The sequence below is a fragment of the Athene cunicularia genome (assembly GCF_003259725.1).
Source record: "Athene cunicularia isolate RWA chromosome 8 unlocalized genomic scaffold, athCun1 chr8_part1, whole genome shotgun sequence".
Lineage (NCBI taxonomy): Eukaryota > Metazoa > Chordata > Aves > Strigiformes > Strigidae > Athene > Athene cunicularia.
This window is the reverse complement of record NW_020799109.1, coordinates 12,003,035-12,025,867: the sequence shown is the minus strand read 5'-3', so window position 1 is coordinate 12,025,867 and position 22,833 is coordinate 12,003,035. Positions and strand designations below refer to the sequence as shown.

General features: G+C 53.4%; 1 protein-coding gene across 18 annotated transcripts in view; it reads left to right on the top strand.

Moving 5' to 3' along the window:
* PTPRF (protein tyrosine phosphatase, receptor type F) overlaps nucleotides 1-18,346 on the top strand; it is a 296,366-nt gene extending 278,020 nt beyond the window's left edge. For all 18 annotated transcript variants that reach the window (XM_026854407.1, XM_026854406.1, XM_026854410.1 and 15 more), the window contains 10 exons: nucleotides 1,287-1,462; nucleotides 7,302-7,421; nucleotides 8,536-8,690; nucleotides 9,985-10,270; nucleotides 12,084-12,262; nucleotides 14,661-14,787; nucleotides 15,015-15,140; nucleotides 15,759-15,913; nucleotides 16,381-16,516; nucleotides 16,656-18,346. In XM_026854407.1, the coding sequence (XP_026710208.1) occupies nucleotides 1,287-1,462; nucleotides 7,302-7,421; nucleotides 8,536-8,690; nucleotides 9,985-10,270; nucleotides 12,084-12,262; nucleotides 14,661-14,787; nucleotides 15,015-15,140; nucleotides 15,759-15,913; nucleotides 16,381-16,516; nucleotides 16,656-16,724 (1,529 nt within the window). In that variant the 3' untranslated portion in view covers nucleotides 16,725-18,346. The remainder of the gene's footprint in view (nucleotides 1-1,286; nucleotides 1,463-7,301; nucleotides 7,422-8,535; nucleotides 8,691-9,984; nucleotides 10,271-12,083; nucleotides 12,263-14,660; nucleotides 14,788-15,014; nucleotides 15,141-15,758; nucleotides 15,914-16,380; nucleotides 16,517-16,655) is intronic.
* Nucleotides 18,347-22,833: the final 4,487 nt, after the last annotated feature.

The window sequence follows — 22,833 nt, the reverse complement described above, 5'->3', positions numbered from 1 at the left end:
CCCTGTCATAGGGGATGAGGAAGATACAGCTAATACAATTCACCGCTGCCTGGGGGAAGAGTCTGGGGCCTGGCTTTGTGTACAGGTGGCCCTGCAGCCACTAGCTGCCTTTTTGTTGGGATGGAAGAGTCTTTTCTAATGTTAATGCACCACTCATCCTCTGGAGGAGAAGGAGGGGGTCCAAAGGGTCTCACACAGCAAGGCCTGTTCAGCAGTAGTAGCTATGCAAAGGCCTGGCATGCCTGATCATGGGTAAACCCTCTGAGACAGCTGTGAGTTGAGCACGCAGGGGAATCCCTGTTTTCCAGCCTGACTCAGTTGCTGTAAGTAGTGTCTGTGTCTTCCTGGGAACCATTCCCGAAGCGCCCTGCCAGGTCCCTGCACCCATGCCAAGGGAGCCAGGCACTGCACTCCAGCTGCTGCGGCTCCCCCAGAGCCACCAGTGCTTTGTTTCTGCTGGAGGCTGCTGGGACCTGTAGAAAATTCCCCAGGACAAAAGGGTGAGGGGGAGTCCCCCAGTTTCATTCCCCTCCTCTAATGAAATGCAGATGCGCTTTCCTCAGGAGATGAGGAGATTCCTGCTGGTTTCCCTCAAGGCAGCCCGGGCAGCCCATGCTGAGCACGGTTTGGATTTGCCGCATTTGTTTTAGTAACTGTGTGTTTGCATTTTAAAGGCCTTTACAAGCAAGTCTTTTCCTTAAAGTGATGGGGACAGAGTGGGGAGCTGGAACAGCCTCTGCCAGCAGGCAGCAGAGGGGGTTCTCACACTGAGGAGGGTTTCAGTGGTGGTGGGAGAGGAAGGTCTTTGGCTCTTCTGGGATGCTTGTCCCTGCAGGAAGGATGGGAGGACATCCCTGCTTGACATCCCTTGCTAACAGAGACAAGCTAATGAAGCAGCTTCATTTTTTTAAAGGTGCTGTAGGACCATAAAGAATTGCTGGTGAATTTAAGACAATTATTTCAATCAGTTGCTTGGGGCCAAACGAGCTCCTTAATATTCCTGCCTGTGAATTTCTCTTCGTGTGTGGGTGGCAGCTGTCTCTCTGCTTTGGTGCTGCCTGCTTTTTGCATTAATGTGGGATTTACAAAGGGTTCTTCTTTATTCAGGCACTATCCCTGTCCTTTGCAGGATCCCTGGAAGAGATTCTGGCATCACCCTGTACAGGAGACTTGTCAAGAGCCTTGTGAATGTGCCAGCCTCTTCCCCTGCCTGCAGGGCCTAGCAGAGCAACAGGCACAGGGTCATGGGCTGCCCCTGGCTAACACTTTGCCCTTCTTCTCCACAGGGGTCCCAGGCAGTGATTACATCAATGCTAATTACATTGATGGGTATCGGAAGCAGAACGCCTACATCGCCACACAGGGACCTCTGCCAGAAACCCTCAGCGACTTCTGGAGGATGGTGTGGGAACAGAGAACAGCAACTATAGTCATGATGACCAGGCTGGAGGAGAAGTCCAGGGTACAGTGTGTGCTTCCTCTCTTTTCTGGAGCTGGTTGGGGTGGGGCAGGAGAGAGGGATGGAAACACTACAGCATAAGGGCATCTAGGAAAAGGTGAGCTCCAATGGTGTGGCTCACTGCTGCAGGCACCCCAGCAACAAGTGTATCTCTGTGGGGCAAAAGGGTGGCAAAACCTCCTGTCACTGTGCTGCTCGTTAACCCCTGTCTTGCCTGCATGCACACCCATCCTCTCCCTGCCCACATCACTCACACCAAAAGGAGAAAGGCAGGCTCTGAGATGGGGAGTGTTGACAGTTGCTGAAAGCCTGGGGGCTGCGTCCCAGAAGCTGAGAAGCTGCGATGGGTAGGTGGTATCAGCAGCATCCTGCAGCCTGACAGGGCCTCATTGCAATAACAAGACTAATTTGTGCCTTGTCCAATGACAACATGTATAAACGATCAGCTCATACTGCCAAGATTAGATATTCTGATGTAATAAATGCAAAGCTGCCTGCAAACCGTGGGGAAGGCACAAGGTGGAGAGGAAGGAGCAGGAGCCATCGCTGCAGATGATGCTTATGGTGTCTCGTGACAGGTTCTTACTCAGGCCCTGAAGCAGGAGTTCATAAGCTGTGACCGAAGTGCTCCTGTGCCAGGTGCACCCTTCGGGCAAAGCCTGCCCAAGCAGGAGGCAGCTTCTGCCTCTTGTGATTCAGTTTGTTCCTAAAAGTAAAATTTTAGCGGTGAGCATTTGTACTTGCAGAATATTTTAGTGTTGCCATGCCAACGGCAGGAGAAGAGGCTGTGCGCTCAAGCTGTGAAGCACTGGTTATTTTTAGCCCAATAAGCTCGTTCTTGAGAAGCAAAAAACTGCCAACTTTGGGTTTAGTTAAAACTTTTGCTCACATGGTCTCCCTCCATTTCAAAGCTTTAGCACCAAAATGCTCGCAGGGGTGTCCTAGCCCACACTGGCTGGGAGGAAGCAGCTGGAACAACTGATCACCGTGGCAAAACAGCTCTGCTTTTCATGCATGTACAAAAATAGGCTTTGTTCATGGGCTTCCCCAGCTCTACAAATGTCCTACAGCCTGCAGGGAAGAATAGCGTTCCTTGGAGACGAGCTGCCTCTAGAGATCCAACCCCAGCTTTGCACTGTGCTTCCCACTGCACAGCCCTGCCTGCTCTGTCCAATGGCCACTGTCACCCACCCCAGCCCAAACAGGGACATAAATAAACCTGACCCGTCCTGTGGCTCAGGGCTTGGCATGTGGGCTAAGCAAGATCAGAAGCTGCTAAAACTGCTCTCTGCAGTTGGGGGTTACATGAGGACTTTTTTCTGCCTTCACATTTCAGTGATGGAGCATATATTTGAAATATAAGGAAAAGACCTTCTCGGTTGCCAAGTAAATCCATGCCCGGAGTCCTGACTCACTTAACTTCTGGGCTGCTTAGTTATGGGAAAGCACTCCGAGGTGCATGTTTCTCAAAGATAACGTGTTTCCTTTTGACCCCACAGGCACTTGTCTTTGCCTGAGACGCCTGTGCTGCTGAGCTGTGTGTTATCTCCCCCCAGCACACTCCCTGTCATATCATCCTGCAGTTACCTTGGTTTCTGTCCCAAACACAGCATGTGTGGTCAGGCATTTGGTGACGGGATGAGCACTGTCAATCCCTGTCATGGGCAGGGGGTGATCAGAGCCCTTGCAGAAGCTGCAGGCAGCCTGCCTGACCAGGTGTGCTGCCCAAGGGCTCTAGGCTGTCCCGGCTGGACAGAGACCCCAGCATTTGCTCCCCAACACTGCCTGCCCATGCCCTGCTGACTTTTTGGCACATCCCCAGCACTAATGTGAAATGGGCAGTTTTCTCAGGCACTGCAGGAGAGGCAGGTTGCCAGGGGAGGTAGTGGGGAAGCCCGGCCACTCCTGAGTGGAACCAGCCCTGCACAGCAAGGGCTTCCCTAGATGTGTTTGCTGGACTCTGTAGGTGCCTCAGGGCACACGCTCACAGGAGGGTCCTGGTGGGGAGCTGGGATAAGGACTTGCAGGAGATTATTTCCTCTGTTTTTTTTGCTGGCTTCTCCAGCATGTCCAAGGCAGGATGACTTTTCAGCCACCTTCCTGCTCTGCTCTTCCTCGTGCCTCTTTCTTTGCTGATGGCTGGCGTTCACTCAGGAGCACGCCTTTTTGGGACCAAGAAAGATCCTGGTCACTGCCCACTGCTCCCAGCTTTCAACATGGTTCACTGTTTTAGTTTCCTCCACCCCAGAGCCTTCAGATGTCATCTGATGCAAGCCCTTGGGTCCCTGCAGCATTGCTGCTCGCTAATGTTCACACTGCTGTGGGACAGCCACTGCTCCAGGCAGTCACATCGTGTCACAGCGTTACCCATGGGTGGCCTTGCTTCAAAGTCCCCTTGCCCAGGGGCTTCAGCACAGGCACAGGACTGTCTCTCCAGCTGTGGAGCCTGGGGTGGGCAGCAGGGTCTTATGGTGAGATGCCCAGCCCAGAGCAGGCTCTGACACCTTCCCAAGTGAGCTCGCCAAGTCCCCCTCGGCACTGCTGTGTGTAGATAAGCCAACTGGGACAGCAGCAGCTTTGCAGCCCTGTAGGGGTGACACTGCTTTAAAGGGCTCCTGAGCTGCAGGGGGAGAAAAATCTTTAAAGAGCATCAGCTTTTATGGTCTGCAATTTCAGCTGGCTTGATGGTCCAAATCATCCTCCCTTTTTCATGTTTTCACAAAGCGAGAGGCACATAAAGGATAGAAATGGCTGGATTGTGCAATTTAGCTGCCTTCAAAGCTTTACAATCAGTTTCAGAATCATTTGGTGGCAGTTCAGAAACACACATTGTAGATTACCTTTCCCAAAGCTGCAAGCATGGCGTATCCCAGCTGGGGTGTGTTGCACAAGAGAGATATTAAAACAGGATTTCTCCTACTCTATCCCAGGCTATCCTCAAGAGCCTGGCAGAGTGAATGAGGTCTCCCAAAGCAGTGCTGTAGCTTGTTCTGTCCCAGCCCAGAGCACTGAGCAGCCACCCCTGGAGTGTGATCTCTCTGCCCTGGCATTTCATGTCCCCAGGCAGGGGTGCAAAGAGGGTGGTGCTCCAGGGTTCTGGGGGAGAGGGGCCTGGCAGCCAAGTCTGACTCCAGCCCTCTCACTGGCAGCGATGCCATCTGGAGCTTGCGAGCAGGGCTGGGAGCACTGCACAGCTCTAGAGCTGAGGAGGGGTGCCCGGCTGCTCTTGGGCACTGGGCGTCAAAGGGGAGGGGACAGGAACCACTCTGCAAAGCTGCAATAAATGGCTGTTCAGGACATTACTGTGCTCCTTAAGTTAATGAGAAGCAAGCACTGCCAGAAGAAAACATCTCTTATCTCCTTTAGTGCCACAGTGCATCGGCTTCAGCATAAAATTTACAGAGCTTGAAAATGGGGCATAAACATTATGGGTAAATTTGGCAGAAAATGTGACCGACTCTTATCTGGTCATGAATAAATAATTTTCAATTACCAGCCCAGGCACTGCTATTATCCCGCACAGGGAACTCCTCCGAAGTTTGTTTTTTGCTCGAGTACACACGGCCCTGTAGCATGTGAGTGGCAAGAGGGGACTGCTCTCCTTGAGGTGTGGGCTCAGGCACGGGGACACACTGTGCTGCTTCCCTGCAACGTCCCCTGCAAACCACACTGAGGGCGACACAGCAAGTGGCTGTCCCCAGTATTCGCAGGATGCCTTTCTGCCCACCCCCGGCCCCACTTCAGAGGGGCCACGTCATCCCTGAGCCAGGCAAGGAAAACTCAGGTGGCCAGAGAGGCAGCTGCTGCCCGCTTTGGAGGGTAGGATCGGTTTAGCTGTGAAATAAGGTTTGTGACCTCTGAGTTGTTCACTTTGCAGCTAGTCAGTGAAAATAATGGGCTGCTCTGTGCCAAGAGAGGAAGAGAAATATGAGATTTGCGCAGGGCCTGCCATGTGAGGAGCACAGATCCAAGGCAGTGCAGGAGGCAGCAGAGCTGCTCGGGGCAGGCAGGTGCCTGCAGTACCTCATCAGGCAGCCTTGCTCCAGGCACTTGTGCCAGGGCAGGACTTGCTAAGAGCAGACCCCAAAAAAAGCAGGGACGGATGCATCCCTCTATCCCTAGGTTACCCTACTCCAGCCGCCAGAATGCAAGATGAGGGCTCTTAGCTCTCAGAAGCCCCACCCTGCTTAAAGTGTCTTCAATTAAAAGGCAGAACTTCATTGATTTCTAATTAAGCCTGTTGTTTCCCTTCCCACACATTCCCCTGTAAACACCCTCGGCTAATAATTAAGTTTACTATTCCTTGACAAGCACAGATGATCTTCCATTCACTCCTCTCTCCTAGGGCGGGAAACCATTTTCGGTGCAGTGCACATGGGTGGGAATGAAGTCTTCCTCCTGTCAGCCAGGCACCACGGCTCCACAAGGCGGGGGAGCCGGGTGCCAGATGAAGTAAGGATGCTCAGGGTGCCAAATAAATAGGGAGCTCGGGCTGGAGAGAAAAAAAAACAGAGGAGTAGTTTGCAAATACTGAGCTGTGAATAGGAGGAGGACAAGGGCAACAGCAGGTGAGCAGGGAGGGATGCACAGAGAGGTGAAGGGGGCAAAGGGATGGGGCCCTGGAGAGGTGTTAGGGCTTTCTGCCAAAGGGGCTGCAGCAGGAGCCATGGCCAGTAGCTCAAAGTGCTCTGGCTGAAAAGTTGGAAGGGGGAGATAAAGGGTGGTGTAGGGAAAGGGGTCTCTTGGGAGCAGCAGTGTGTTTGTGATGTGACAGTGCTGCCTGCAGGAAGGGGCTGAAGGGATTGTTTGGCCAGTCTGTGTCTTCTCACAGAGGGAGAACAGGTTGCATCTGTGTCTGAGCTGGCATCTGTGCCTTGCTGCAGAACAGTTTTTGAAACACCTGGGAGATGTAGATTTCCAGGGATGTGCCACTTGCCAGAAGGGCAGGTTGGCATCTCTCAGAGATGCTCAGTGCACTTGAGCCTACGGCAGCGCAGAACGGGTGGCAGGGTCAGCCCAGTGAACACAGCATCCAGGCTGGAGGCCTAGCATGGGCTGTGTCCCATCTTTCACCAGGGTGGTCTGCTGCTTGGGGGGCCATGCTGACAGGGGCACCCCGGGGGACTACGGATGTTACGGGGAAAGGTAGTGCCTGTTGTTGTATTGTTGGGTACTATGCTGGACTCAGAGGTGTGTCCTGTCTCAGCTCAGTGCTGAGGGTCAAGGAGTTTGGGCTGGGATAGCAGGGAGCTGGTGGGGATACAGGCTGCATCTCCCTCACCTCAGCTGCCCTTGGAGCAGAGCCTTCCCCAGAGAAACCACCACTTCCCCTGCCCTGCTTCACCAGCTCTCCTCCCACCAACCCGCAGCTGCCGACCTTCTCTCCATCCAGGTAGAGCTCAAGCAGGGGGATGCTGCAAGCATAGCCCTGAAGACCCCTGTCTTCCCAAACAGGAGGTGGAGAAGAAAAACTACAGCAGGCACAAATCACTGCTAGCAACTGCTGCATACCATCTTCAATTGCATGCCATCTTCAAACCTGGTGCTGCTCTTGCTGCTGTGTCTGGTGTTCTGGCCCCCTTCGCCGCTTCCCACCAGGGACTCCAGAAAAAAAGAAAAAAAAAAAAATCCCTCTTTGAATATGAATCTTGTGGAAAGGAGCCCAGGGTGTGCTGCCTTTCTGCTGGGGATTGGGACACACAAGAAGGAAATTGGGGTGTTTGGAGCCCCCCTGCACAGTGACTTCTCTGTCTTTACCCTTTGAAAGGCAAAGCCCTGTTCCTCACCCCAAATACCCCAGCCAGTAGCCAAGCATTGACACTTTCTCCTCTCCTCCCCACAGGTAAAGTGTGACCAGTACTGGCCAAGCCGGGGTACCGAAACCTATGGGATGATCCAGGTCACCCTACTGGACACAGTTGAGCTGGCCACCTACACCGTCCGCACCTTTGCACTGTACAAGGTATGGTGCTGGCTGGGCTCTTCCTGCTCCAGGTAATGCAGAGCCACTCCCCGATGCTGCAGGGTGCTGCTCAGTCCACAGGCAGAAGCCACCGGCTGTGCCTGGCTTGGCCAAGCGTGTGGCTAGTCCACACATGAGCCATTTCTCACAGCTGGGCTGGAATGAGAGACTGGCTGCAGGTTGTGCATCTGGCCACCACTAGATTTTGTCCAGGATGCCTGATGCTCTCCTCTACACATTCAGACCATGTGATGGGCCCCAGAGTTGGGGCTGTGTTTGCCTCTGGTGAGTGTACGTGTAACAGCTGTCCTCCCATTAGAGGGACAACATGGGAAGCAGGGAAATTTTAGTACTCCTGTCACTAATAATGCAAATGGAGGGGGCGTGCTGACGTGTGTGCGTGCCCTTCTCTCCTGCCTGCTGCGTACCTCATTAGTGTCTGGAAATCCCTGGAGGCAGTGCTAGCAGCGGCATGTCACGGCAACGCAAACAAGCTTTGCAGCCGGCTGCCTCTGTGCGTGACTGAGTCTGGGCCACACCGGCAGAGAGAGCACAGCAGGCTGCGATGGGGACACACTCATGCCCCAGGATGGCATCTCACCCCCAGTGGTCACCCAGCCAGTCCTGCCTCATTGCTTCGTGGATCACAGCCCTGGTGAGAAAGGATCGGGGCAGCCTCTGCAGACACGGGCTGATGAGCCATCCCAGAGAGACCCATGATGCAGAGGAGCAGGGAGGGAACTGGCTACTGTGGCTCTTCCATGCCCAGTGCCTGTTTTTCCCTGAACGTGCAGTAAGTACATGGGTAGTGACCCCATACTGTGCAGAAAGGAGTCTTTTACCTTCCCTCAGTCTGCTCTGCTCCCACAGAGCTGCTCTGCTCTCTGTATCAGCAGGCTTTCCACAGAGCATCTATGTAGACAGAAGCCTTGTAAGAAGCCTACATTTTGCCTCCAAGTTTTAAGCTGTAAAAGCCCAATACATGCATGAGCACACACAGCATTACATGCCTGTTGTTACATAGACAGCTGGGTACCTTATTACCCTATCAGTGGGTTCCTGTCCCAGGATGAGACTGTTCTCATGCAAAACAACTCCTCTTTGTTTTCAACAGAATGGCTCCAGTGAGAAGCGAGAGCTGCGACAGTTCCAGTTCATGGCTTGGCCTGATCACGGGGTACCAGAATACCCCACCCCAATCCTAGCTTTCCTGCGACGGGTCAAGGCCTGTAACCCACCAGATGCTGGGCCCATGGTTGTCCATTGCAGGTAGGACAGTGTGTTTGCAAAGCTGCACGTGCACACATGCTTTCTGGCTGCGGGGCTTTTAACCAGTCCAGCTAAATGTCGAGTTTCCTGTTCCTGCATGGAACACACGGTCACATGCACTGCATGCTTGGGCTGGGAGCAGGACATCACCGGCAGTGGTAACATTTCTGTTGCTGTTCTCTGTCAGATTAAACAGCACTGATGTGTGGAAAGCCTCAGAAAACACTTTTTCCTGCAAAACTGCAAGTAGCATTTAAAAATGAAGTGATCTGTGCCCAGCATAAGTAGGTGGTACCTTTCAGAGGCACATCATTGACAGACAGGCATGCAGTGACCTCTACAATCATTCATATGCAGTATTTACAGTAGAACTCTTTTGCAGGGTAGAAAGGCAGCTTTTTAAGCAAAATATTAGTCTACTAAGGCTCAGCATCTTATCCAGGCAAGATTTATCTATACCAGTCGAGTGGGGACTATTACTGAACAAACCACTCCATCATTGCTGTACCAGCATACGCCTTACCAGCAGTGCTTAATGCTCTTCCTTCATGCTCTGTTTCAGATGGGAGTGGGATATAATTAACACACAAACAAGCTGTATTAAAGCCCTGTTAAGAATCTGACTTGTACCATAAATGAGGAAATGTCTAGCTCCCTATCTGTGCCTGTGTTTACATGTCACGACAGCATGTCTGTTGTTTTCAGGGTGGGTAGTTTGGGGATTGCTGCTGCCCTTCCAACAGACATGGAGAGGTGTCTGGTGCTTTAGCAAAGGGCTCAGCACAGATGTGCATGACCTCACCTTTCTGCTTTCCCCTCTCAGCCTGGCTGTCCTCATTTTATGGGTTAGGAGACAGTGACCCAGGTTAGGGGTTAGCAGCCTTGAAATTACAGGCTTCACCGGTGCCGGGGCCAGCCTGGACTTGAGGTCTTTCAATATCGTGCGCATGTATGCTGTCACCCTCCTGCCTATTAAACACATTTTTCCTTCCCTTGTGGAGGTGCTGCCAGCCACCAAAGAGGACCAGCAGAGTGACAACATGTCCCTTCTGCTCCATCAGTGAAAGGGGGACAGCAGAAGGGCTGAGCAGCCTCCCACATTCTCCAGTGCCTCTCTCCCTCATTCCTCCTGTTCCCTCTTGTTTGGGGCTCAGCTCATAGCCCTCAGTGTGGGGTAAAGCAGCCTTTACTCCCCTTTTGTGCGCTCTAGGTCCAGGTGCTCACTTAAGCACAGAGCTTGCGTGACATCTGTAAGAAACAGCGTTGTCTCAGGCCTCATGCTTTGTTCCCACAGTGCTGGCGTGGGCCGAACTGGTTGCTTCATTGTCATTGATGCCATGCTGGAGCGGATGAAGCATGAGAAGACCGTGGACATCTACGGCCATGTGACGTGCATGCGCTCTCAGCGCAACTACATGGTGCAGACAGAGGACCAGTACATCTTCATCCACGAGGCCTTGCTGGAGGCAGCCACATGTGGCAATACTGAGGTGCCTGCACGCAACCTCTTTGCTCACATCCAGAAGCTGACCCAGGTGCCACCAGGCGAGAGCGTTACTGCGATGGAGCTGGAATTCAAGGTCAGTGGCACCCCCTTTCCCTAGCACCCTGTCTCTGCCCACACAGCCCCACCAGGCCGCTTGCCCAGGGGCTAGAAGGGGAGAGCTGTGGATCATTGCAGGCAGTTACTCTGTTGTGTGTTTCTAAACCAGGTAGGCAGTGATTTAAAATACATTTGAATTGTAAAGCTTGTGTCAGCCATGGTCCCCCCTGGATTGGCAGCTTCTGGGGAGGATATAAAAGGCAGATGGATGCGCAGTTCTCAGCAGCACGTTCTGCTCTAGGTTCACTGTGTGGCAGGAGCTGCATCTGAAATCAGATGCAGATCGTGTTAGTGATAATTGATGTTACTGTGAACAACTTGTCTAGAAACGGCTCCCATTTAAATATGTGAGACGTTTCTAGTCTCATTTCTTCAGTGCTAAGCTCTGTTATCTTTTAACCACCTCAGCGCCAAGGCTTACTGTCTAGAATTGGTGAAGGCAGTGTTTTAAGGCATACTGTTTTTAAGAAGCCAGTCCCACATTTTGCTATCTGTGAATGCCAGCTGCAGATATTTATCATAGCTTTGGAGATGGAAGTGAGCTCTGGTAAGCGCCCATATTCTCAGTTGAGGTGCATTAGTCCAGTGAACTCATGGAGAGGAATATAGCTCATGCAGGGAGGCAGCAGACCATGCAGGCTGTGAAATGAACTGCAGCAATACAGCTTCACCCTGGGGATACCCTGCAAGTGACAAAGGAGCAGGAGAGGCAAAATATTGACTTTCTGCGTAAACTAGGAATAGCTGAGTAGCTCTGTCCTGTGGTTACCAGAGATGCTGATGTCCTGGGTTTGGGACAGTAGAACATGCTGCGTTAGTATCTCCTGGTGACACCTGCCCTGAGAAACCCTTCAAGAGAGCCACAGAATTAGGCTCAACTCTAACAACTTTGCTGTAAGAAAGACAAACATTTGCTGCTTCTCCAATGGTCTCTTCAGAACAGTAATAAACTGTTCCCTATCAGTGTACACTGCACAGGAAACTCTGGGGACTGGGATATGGCAGGGCCTCACACGGCTGCATCACTCCCCAAAGAGCATCCCTGTCCTGCAGGGAGCCTCTGGCAAGGACCAGCTGCCACACATAGAGAGAAGGGTGGCTCTGGAGAGTCTTTTTGGGAAGGGAAACAAAAAAAAAGAGGGACTTCTGTTTGAATGCCTCTGCCAGCAAGATCTAAACACATTTATCAGGACTCCAGTTTACAGGGCTCAAAGAGAACCATAAAATGTCTCACAGTAACCCAAAATAGACCTTCTTTACCTAAAACTCAAAATTCTCACATTTTTCTTGGGTACTTCTGGGCTGAGAAGTAAATAGCAAGACATGGTGATGGAAAGCTTTTCTTCCCTGATGCCTCAGGCCTGTGTCTCTGGTTCAGTGAGGCACAAAGCTTCGTGTCCTGGCCCTTCGTCAGCCAGACTATATGTGGCTTTGGGGCTGTGCCAGCAGGTCAGTCCAAGTGGGACTGTGTGTCACCTACACGCCAAAAGCCAGCAGTGAGGCCGTGCCATGCCTGGGTGGGCAAAGTCACAGCAGAGGGGCCAACGTGGTACTGAAAACCAGACTTGATTACTGTGAAATAGAGCAGCTGGGTGCAGCCTCCTCATAACATAGTGGCAGAGCCCTTCGTCTGGTCCAGAAAGACCGGTCCCCAGCGGCAGTCCCTGGGTCAGAGGAGGGAGCGTGCCTGCATGCTCAGAGGGACTCCTGCCTGCCCTGCCAGGGTCCTGATCTTGCCCCCAGACTGCTGCATCCCCAGCAGGGGCCTGACATGTCTCCTCCTCTTTCAGCTGCTGGCCAACTCTAAAGCACATACCTCACGTTTCATCAGTGCCAACCTCCCATGTAACAAATTCAAGAACCGCCTCGTGAACATCATGCCATACGAGCTGACGAGAGTCTGTCTGCAGCCCATCCGGGGTGTCGAGGGCTCCGATTACATCAATGCCAGCTTCATAGATGGGTACAGGTAAGGGCCACCTTAGGTGCCTGGGCCATCCTGTCCTGCCTGCTTGGGAACCTGGGCAGAGCTGCTTTTTCCTCTTTCCCAAGGACTGGCCTTGGCTGCCTAGAGGTGGGCTGGGGACCACTTTACTGCATTTTATCTGTTTCCGTTTTCTCAGATGCTCCAGCATGTCTAGTTACAATATGTGAAGACTACTAGTGAGTGAGCAGCCAGGCTGGGTTGTATTGCTGCAGACATGCCCACATGGCTGGGGTGGGAGGATGGGCTGGCTCCTGCGTAGATTTATAGGATCTTCTGGTAGGCATCCCTTGGCACGTGTTTTACATCTCCAGCACCTAAGGCAAACCTGCCCTACCTCACTAGCTGTAGCAACGAGAGGTAGAAGTGTGCTTGCACTGTGTGGCTGATCCAGGCAGAGTCCAAGGCTCATTGTCCTACATCTTGATTTTGGGGGGAGTCTGGATCCTCAGGCAGGACTGGTGCTGGACACTGGGGAGCTTGTCACTGAGTTCTGCTCCCCAGGATACCTTTTAGAAAGCACAAGCAAAGATCTAGTGGGGCAATAATACTTACGGTTTCTGTTTCTAACTGCTGGCATTGTTTAGCACTCAGCTGCTAAGTGCCAGGAGAAGAGAATGCAGGGAAACAGCTCAGTGGCCACATCTCCTTCCCTGCCAAACCCCAAACAACAATCCAGACCAAATCACAACAACACACATACAAGGCTCATTCCTGTCATCTTTCTGTGCACCACTGCAGTAGGATCACCCAATGCAGGAGTGGGGCATATGATGGATGTGGTACAGTTCCCCTCCAGCTTGGCTCTGCCCAAATGCTTCTTATGAGCTGGGGACCTCCCAGGAGCAACAGGCACGGCCGAAGGGAACAGATGTTGGCGCAGGCCAGCCAACGCCTCAGTGCCTCCATCCCTGCTCCAGCAGCTGAGCCCAGGAAGGGTTCCCAGCAGGAAGGGCTACGTGGAGGCCAGAGTGGGGAGGGAGCAGAAGGGGAGCAACCCTGGGAGCATCCCAACCCAGCAAAACTGCAGTGAGCCAGGCTCCCTTGGGGCGGGACAGAATAATAGGGAAGAATGAAGGGGGCTGGAGAAGAGCTGTCACAGAGCAGCCTCTGCTCCCTCCTGCCTGTGTGTCTCTTAGCCACTGGCAGCCCAGTGTCTGGCAGGGGGGCTGCAGCCAGTGCCCTGGCTCCAGGGCTGATTAAGAGAAATGCTGGTTTTTCCCCTTGGTTGTGCTAGGAGGACAGGTGGTACCATTTCATGTGCTACCTACCCCATCCCTGAAGAGCACTGTCATCTCTTCCCAGCCTTTCCTTTGAACGAAGCAATCTTCTTGGTATTATCTAAAGAGATCAGTTGGCCCAACGTCCTGCAGACATCACTGATGCTACATCTTTATTAGCTCTTTTGTTTCATGCTGCACCCCCACTCCCTGCTTTTTATGATGTCTTATAAATCCACCTTGAAGCAGCCTCTGTCTTCATCCTGCACGTTACAGCTGTCCTGCAGCACGTTCATTAATTTTTAGCACCAGCGGAGAGATGAAATGCCAGACCGGAGGATGCCGCCCCTCCTGCCACGGGCTCCGGCGCCCCGCACTGGTGAAGCCAGACCGTGCCTCCGCCACCCGTGCGGCGCCAGACCCGCCTCGCAGGCAGCACAGCCCAGCAAAGAACCAACACCCTGGAACTCACCCTTCTCAGAGGCCAGAGCACCAGGGGTGCTTTCTTCAGGGTGGGGGCCAGGCTGGGGCAGGTCAAGCTCTGCTGTTAAACAGGACGTTTTGAGAGATGCTCTGGTTCACAGTGGAACCGAGGACAAATTTAAAGCTTTAGAAAAGCTGGCAAAATGGTATTTGTGGTTTCCACACTGCCCTAGTTACTAGCTGGCGTGTGTGATCCAGGTGTCCTGATTCAGTTGCTCTGTGTCTCCCCATGCAATGAGAGGGGTGGTGATGGCTGCTACAGAGAGTAAAAGTACAGGAACCTGGGGGTGCTGCTGGTATCATCCCCAAGCACAGCCTCTCCTTCCAGCCTGGATGGGTGCTGGCAGCATGCTCAGGTGGGGCTCGGTGCCAAGAAGGCTCTCAGTGCAGCAGCGCTAGGGACACTGTCACCCAGCAAGGACTACCAGCCATTCTGGATCCTGCACCCAGTGGTGCTCACTACGTCTGTGGGGAGCACTTAGAAGACACACGCTGGGCAGGCTCGTCCCTCCCCCTGAGTCCATGGCTAGTCCTAGAGACCTGCCTCCTGCAGCTGTGTTGTCAGCCCTGCTCCCAGCTGCAGAGGCCCTTGCCTCCAGCTCTCCCAGCCTACCAGCCCCCAGGAGCAGCTGCTGCCCATCTCCCAGGAGCTGGTCCAAGCACCATTGTGTTTGTCACAGGCAGCAGAAGGCCTACATCGCCACGCAGGGACCACTGGCTGAGACCACAGAGGACTTCTGGCGGATGCTCTGGGAGCACAACTCCACCATCGTGGTGATGTTGACAAAGCTGCGTGAGATGGGCCGGGTACGAATCCTGCTGGGGGGAGAAGGGGGCTGTGTGGCTGCTGTCTGTGGGCACAACCTCTCGGCTCACCCCAGTCTGTCCCCAGCACCAGCTGCTGTGGGCCAGCCTCCCGCCAGCCTGTCCTGTGGCTGACCCTGTGGCCCCACAGCCACATACGCTCCCAGGGAGTGGGAGGGAGGAGCAGCAGTTCCTGAGTGCCGATGTCTTACTGTGCTCCTCATCCACAGGAGAAGTGCCATCAGTACTGGCCTGCAGAGCGCTCTGCCCGCTACCAGTACTTCGTGGTGGACCCCATGGCAGAGTACAACATGCCACAGTACATCCTCCGGGAGTTCAAGGTGACAGATGCTAGGGTGAGTGCAACTGCTGGCTCCCCAGTTCCTGTACCTCTGCCCCACCTCTGCCCTGCCCAGGCCAGCAACAGGACTGTGCAGCAGCTCCTGGAGAGGAACCAGAAAGCAAGGTGTTGCCTTGCACTGCAGGCAGAAAGGGCTGCTGCACCCCACCTGCTGCACCTCTCACCACAGGTTCCTTCCTTGCCAGCTGTGTCAGCCCTGGTGAGCAGCTTAGGGATCCTTATCAGCACCAGGCTGTGCCTTGCCTGTGCTGCACACTTGGACAGGTGTTTAACATGGGCTCCTCTGCACCTGGAGTCTCTGTGTGCAGCATCTGACCAGGTGCAGGACCCCTGTCAGGAAACGTGGTCGTGAGGTGGAGCTGGGCCCAAACAGAACCAGGGCACTGACCCAACAGACCCGGCAGGGGCCCAAAGCCCTGCTAAGCTCACCTGCCGTGGAGTGAACATGTGAGAGCAGAGGCAGTCCCCAAGCACTCAGCAAAAGATGTGCCTGGGTTCATCCATGGCCTGTGGACCATCTCGCCTGGCCTGAGCCAGGGGGTCTGAGAGCAGGTCAGCCCCTCTTGCTGTCTCCTCACCCACAGTTCACATCTTAACACCCCTGTCCTTGCAGGATGGACAGTCACGGACCATCCGCCAGTTCCAGTTCACAGACTGGCCTGAGCAGGGAGTGCCAAAGACAGGAGAGGGCTTCATCGACTTCATTGGGCAGGTGCACAAGACCAAGGAGCAGTTTGGGCAGGATGGGCCCATCACGGTGCACTGCAGGTGAGTGGCGACAGATCAGCACCCACCTCTGCCTTCCTCAGCCCTCGGAGATGTCCCCTACCTTGCTCAGACTGGCAGCTGCCAGCTGCCCTGCGCTTGGTGCCCCTCCTGCATACTGCTGGCAAGAGGCAGACGGGACGAAGAGACAGCAACGTCCACGGGTGCCATTGGCAGCCTTTCTGCCAGGTGACTGGATTAGCCCAGTGCCCCGGCGGTACTGATTCATAGCTCCTCAGAAGAGTCCTTGGGCAGGGCAGAGTGCCGCGGCAGCTTGGCCCAGAAGCAAGGCAGAATCAGCGGGCCCCATGGGGCTGAGGGGGCACCTCTGGCTGGCAACATCCCTGTGGCCTCTCCTGGCTCCACTGAGCACGTCCCCATGCACCATGAGCTGACACCGCTCCTAGGAGCTCTGCAGAGCCTCGCTGGGGCTGGCGGGTCTCTAACGGCACCTCTTGGTCCCTCTGCAGTGCTGGGGTCGGGCGCACAGGCGTGTTCATCACACTCAGCATCGTGCTGGAGAGGATGCGCTACGAGGGGGTGGTGGACATGTTCCAGACAGTGAAGACCTTGCGGACACAGCGGCCAGCCATGGTGCAGACAGAGGTGAGTGTCCCCTCCTTCCCGAGGCAGGGGAGATCTGTGGGAGAAGGGAGGGGAGCCAGCAGCTCTGGATGTGCAGCCCTGCTGCCCGATGTCCTTGGGTCCCCGCTTCTTACACTGCCCCCCCCTTGTTGCCTTGCAGGACCAGTACCAGCTGTGCTACAGAGCGGCACTGGAGTATCTCGGCAGCTTCGACCACTATGCAACGTAACTAGTGCTTTCCTCCAGTCGCGGTGGGGATGTCTAGGAGTGGAGACGGGTCCCTCTGAGCCAGAGCCGCCCATTCCTCAGTCCTTCTGTACAGACGGAGGTGCTGTCCAGGCAGCAGACCTCCATGCCAACCAGTTCTGACCACGGCATTTAGGAACTTCGCCCCAGCGCCAAACGAGGGAATCCGACTCCAAAAGCATTTCCAGTCTCTGGCTGAATTTCTGCTCATGTGCATCTCTCGCCCTCTCTCACGCGACTGCATTTCACAGCGAGGCTTTAGGTGGGTGGAATGGGATCTTTTTTTTAAACATGTAAAATAGTTACTAGTGGTTTTTATAATCTCCTCTCTCTTTATTTTTTATTTTTTGCAAGTCTTAATGTTTTGCCCAGGCAGAACTGGACCCGCCAAACGTTTGGGAGTTGGGTTTTTTTTTTTAATTTCCTTTTGCTTTTACATTTTTTACTGCCCTGTGTTTATTTCAGCCCAGTCACTGCTGGTTCTGCCCATTTTAGTGCAGCTTCCTTGGTAATTTGCAGCAGCTGGCTTGTGGTTCCTGCCCGGCTCCATTCCCCGTAGGCTGCTTTTTAATCCTCTGTAGAATATGAAATTTCATGGAACTGGACCTAAGCTACCAAGTATTTTTTTAGCTTTTCCCTCCCCCCCATTATTTCCTGAGTAGGTTTGGGTTTGGGAGGGCTTGTGGGGTCACCGGAGAAGCGGTCCCCTTTGTCAGCTGGAAACCGTTCAGTCCTATTACAATGCGTGTTCAACCAATCCAGTGACCGTGTGTATTGGCAGATCCCGATATGACGTGAGTTGTCGTCGCCTTGTTTGTGAGAGACCCGAAATCCCGGGCTCTGGGCTGTGGAGCCTCTTTTTGTGTGTCTCGCTGGGAAGGGGGCAGGAGAAGCGAGTGGGTCCCACACTTCCCCGGGGAGGGGATGGGATGGGAAGAGCGAGACATGGCCCTTTTTGTTAATCCCGCGGTTCTGTGCGTGCAAGCGCCATTCTGTCACCTCTCACCAGTGAAGTGCATCAGAGCATTTACAACGGCAAGGAGCACCAGCCCAGCCGTCCCCCGAGCGGCGCCGCGCCGGCTCTCTTTGGAAAGCAGGGTACTGCAGGGAAGGGGAGGGGAGTACACATGGCTTCAGAGGTTGGGTGTATCTATAATTTCTGCTATCCTGCAAATGTTAAAAGTCACTAGAATATTGTACTTTCCGCTACTTCAGGACGTTCTAATGAACCAATGTGGCAAGACTACTGGACTTAATTTAATGGTACTATATATTAATACTCCTTATTATATCACGCTTGCACTAAAGACAGGGAGTGAGCAGCCCTCTTTTGAGTGCATTGAGTTATGAATAAAGGTGGTGGAAGGGTATCTAATTGTATTATCACATGTATTCCGAATGTTAAGAATCCAAGCTACGTTGAAATCAGCAATCCAGGGTTGGTAATGTTGGAGGACACATTCATTTTTACCTTGTGGATGCATAGTGCTGTAGGGGTCACTGTTGTATACAGTCTGTTTTCTATTTGTTAATAAAAAAAAAAATCTACAGCATCATTGCATAATTCTTGATGTTAATAAATTTGAATAATCGGGTTTCATACAAGCTGGCTTTGCTGTCTGTTTCTTCGGCAATAAGCAGAGGCTGTAGAGTCCCTTGGACCTGGGCATGCTCCCCAGCCTGTTGCCAGAGAAGTCCTTTCCCACTGGCACATCCCAGCCGTGAGTGCCCCACGCTTCCCGCAGGGACCCTGTGCGGGCAGGGAGCTCAGAGACCCTCTGTGACAACCCCCTCTGTGTGTGCATGTGTTCACCTTCTGCCCACCTGCAGCCGTACCAGGGTGTACCAGGAATCCTCCATCCCTGGTACCACCAGGAATGGCTCCTGCCGAGCCTGTCTTTGCACCATGGCCCTCTCTGGGTCCCCTCCACTTCCCAAAGGATGGATCATTCCCAGCGGGAGGAAGCCAGCAGCCACCTTCTGCCCAGGCCATGCTCTGCACAACCTGTACCAGTGGTAGCTGGGGCCTGAGACCTGCCCTCCCCACCTGCGTTAGTGCCAGTTACTAATCCTCAGCGGGCCTCAGGATGTAGCAGATGCCTCCCTGGGGTGATGCTGAGCTTTGCTGGAGGACAGTTTACCTACAGCCCCCTCCCCGCCAGCATGCTGGCTGCAGGACCAGGCTGGACTTAGCTTGTGGGTTTGCAGGAAAGAGGGGTCAGGGACAGTGGGTTTGGTGGCTTTATCAGTCCTGGGTAAGGCTGAGATGTTGCCAGCCTCGTGGGACACAGCAGTAACACTGTTCTGCAGCACTGAGCACAGTTGTGTATGCAGAGTTACTGCTCAGCAGTAAAACCGTCGCCTGGCCCGTAACTGCAGAGCAGCACCTGCATATGTTCAGGTGTGAAACCCCTACCGAGGCATGCGGCCGTACCCACTCTGCGGGGGCCAGCCAGCCCCAGCCCTGCAAACCCCCACCCTGCAAACCCCCACGTCAGTGCCGGCTCCTAGAGAGCAGCACCTGCAAACAGCACAGGCGTGCAAGGGAACGGCCAGTGCAAGTGTCGCATGGGCCAGCACCCCGTGACCTGCCCATCCTGCCTGAGGAAGCCAAATCTGCCCTGGCCAGCATGTGCACGATGGGTGGGTGTGTGTGGCAGACAGACTGATGAGCTTTTTCCCGAGGTGACTATGGGCACCTTTTGCTGACTTTCCTGGAGCTCAGCCACACGTGGCGTTTCCTGCCAGGCCAGACCAGCGCCTGAGCAGGTGCCAGATGCAAAACGGTGTTTCCCCCTTGCCCAGCTGGTTCTTACCCCAGTGCTTCACCCCCAGGGTGACGTGAGGCCAGTGAAGCCTTTCCTGGGCTTTCCTGTCAGGCAGCCCCACTCGAGGATGCAAATCTGAGGGCAAAGCAGGCTCCTGCCCTTGTGAGGCAGCACACATGCGCAGGCGTGTGCACGCACACACGTGCCAGCACCGCTGGCATCGGGACACTTTGCTTTGCATCGCTGCCAGGGCCCAGGATGGCAAGGCTACACAGCCAGGCGTGCACCTGCTCATACACAGGTGCGTTTGGGCAGGAAGGATGCTGTGCGAGCCCCTGTGCTTTAGGAAGCCGGCCAGCTGGGAGGCAGGCAGAGAGCACCTGCCTGTGCTGCAGCAACAATGTTTTGGCTGTGCCGCTAAACTACAGCTGGTGACAATGCCTTTGCCGCACAGATGTGCCACTCACTGAGCACACACCAGCCACTGCCATGTGCCCAGCACAAACCGTTAGTCCATGTGTGGCTTTGAATGCAGTGATTTGCTCTCGCCTAAAACAGCAGTTGCCAGAACACTTTTACATATGCACAAGCACACACACATGTACGTTCTTTCTCCTTGTCTGGGAACACTTGGGGCTTCCCTTCCCTTCTGATTTCTTGTTCTTAGCCCAAACCCTTTACAGCCAACTCAGGGAAAACGTGAGGGAACAAACACTCCCAAATCAGTGCTCTGTGGGCTCTGCTTCTCTGCCTGCCACACTTGTGAGGCACAGAGTGACATTTTGGGTGGTCAGAGAGCTTACCTGTGCACTATGTAGAAACAGGAGGCGGCAGGGAAAGAAAGAACAAATGTCTCTGCATGGACCACACTGGGAATAACGTGAGCCCGGGCCTCTGCAGCAAGGCTATTGCCGGGTAGACACAGCGTAGAGGCACTCACACTGTGAAGGTGAAGCCAGGGGGCTGAAGCCTCGTGCTGGCCTCACAGGGCCAAGAAAGGCTCATTGCACAGAGAGGGCCAGGAGGCCCCCAAAGTATGAGGACGTGCCACCTTGGCAAGCGGGTGGGCCCCCAGGGGACAGCCAGGTCAGAGCGTGGCAAAGACATGCTCACCCTCACACAAAGCCAACACCACTCCAGAGGGGATGGAGTCATCCATTTAAAAGCACTTATTATTTTAACATTTATTTCCCTTTATCTCTGCATATCTCACAAAATAAAAGGGAGGGGGAGGAAAGACTAGCCGTGTACCATGGACAGACAAGGATGCTAACCCAGTCTGCCCTCAGAGCCAGCACCATGGCTTGTGCCATGCTCTGGGCAGAGCCACGCTGCTTCTTCCCAGGGCCTGGCACTGCTGTGCCTGGGCTGAAGTGCTCAGCTTTCCCTGGACAGAAGGGTTTTATCCTAGCTGTCATTTTTTTTGCCCCATCTCCTTTGGTATCAGTTTGAGACTTCTCCCTCCCTCTGGTATCAGACTGGCTTTGCAGTGCCACGCTGTGCTCCAGATCTGAAGGGAATGGGCCCCAGACGGTGCCGTAAGGCAGCGTGTGGCCTCCTTCCTTTGGACTCTCTGACACACCAACCATATTTGCTCTGAGCAATGGAGCTGAATAGTTACTGCCAGCTTTTTCCTTTCCTAGTTAAAAATTTCCATTCCTTAATTGTACCAGGTAGCCCTAATGCAGCCTCAGATAAGCAGCTTTATAAAGGGCATGGTTTGGCAGGTGGGACAGCAGCTAAATGGCAGCTAGTCAAAGGTGAATTCCTGGGCACTGAGGCGCTCTTCTGCTCTTTTTATTTTCTTTTTTTTCATTCATTCCACTGATACCTGTAGCAAGAGAGCTGTGTAGGCCCTGCCTAGGCTTGGCTTGCCTCCTAGTGATGCTAAATCATAAGATCATGCAGTGGTTTGGGTTGGAAGACACTTTTAAAGATCAGCTAGTCCAAATAACATCCTGCCCAAGCACTTGCCCTTTGGGGTTCCATTACAGTAAATTTTGTTTTTCAAGGGCAAAATAGTTGCTAAATAAGGAAAAGAAACAGCTGATCTTACTCCGTGCAGTAGCTTGGCAACTCCTTACCCCACAGCCCTGGCATTTTTTGGTTCTCAGCAACATTGCCATTTTAATCTGTAAAGTTTCCTGGTTAAAAGTGACCTTTTTTTTTTTTTTCTTTTTTTTTTTTTCCTGTTCTGACCTGGCTCATTTCTGAGAGCAGGAAAAATTCTGATCCCTCCAATTAAAAGTTCGTTGTTGCCCTTTTGCCAGTTTTAAAAAGTAATCTCAGTCCACAGTAACGATTATATGTCATCAGGTTTTCCTGCCTACACGTTACTGCTCACAGCAACATTTTACCAACGGCATAAAAAGACTGGATCATGTCTCCTGATATTATAAAGTTGGTCTTTCTTGACCAATGGATATAAAGTGCAGCTGCCAGGCCACCAGAAAGGCCAGAAATGCAGAGTTCATCTTAAAACCAGTACCTGACAGTTTTCTGTGTTGGTACCTCCATCTATAGGAGGATGAATGTTGTACCTGCTGTGATTTTTAATGCACTTTGAGGTTCTGGTCCGTATAGCTGGCAATTGGGAGTCTGAGCAGGTCAGGGAGGCAGCAGATCACAGAAAATACAGGTTGGAGTGATGATTTTGTCAGACTTTCGGGGCTGCTGCATCCCTGTAGCATGACACTGAAGGAAGCAGTATCAGGAGCAGCACACAGTGAAATTAAGGTTTTCAGGCACAAGGGACTGAATGTTGTCTCCTCAGAGAGGAGGGTTACCAGCTCTTTTGGGTGGACTGTGCTTACTTTCAAGGTTGCCTACTGGCACTTAAAGGTTTTAAAAGCATTTAGCACAACAGGATCTGTGAAAATTGCAGCCGGTCCCGGCCCAGGGGAGGTCAGTCCTCATTCAGCCTTGTCCACACTTACAAGTATCTGCTGCAAAAGCTGCACTGTCAGCTCCCAGTCCTCAGCACCACGCCGGCAGATTATCGACAATGGGCGCTGGGCACGGGGGCACTTGTCCACGTTTCAAGCTGACCGGTCTGCGCTGGCAAAACCTGCTGGCATGGGCCGGGCCTGGCGCCGGCCCAGCCCCAGGTTGCCTTTGGTGCCAGAAGTTCGCGTGGTATCAAATTCTACTTTGGCTTTGCTTACACACAGAAACTGTAGGAGTATAATTAGCTCGGTTAATGCCCTCGATTGGCACATGCCATTGTGTGTCACCATCCAGCCCCCAAACCCATTAGCTCACTAGAAGCACCGTTTACACAGGATTAACAGCAGGCGCCGCGCTAAGCGCGGCACGACCAGGCGG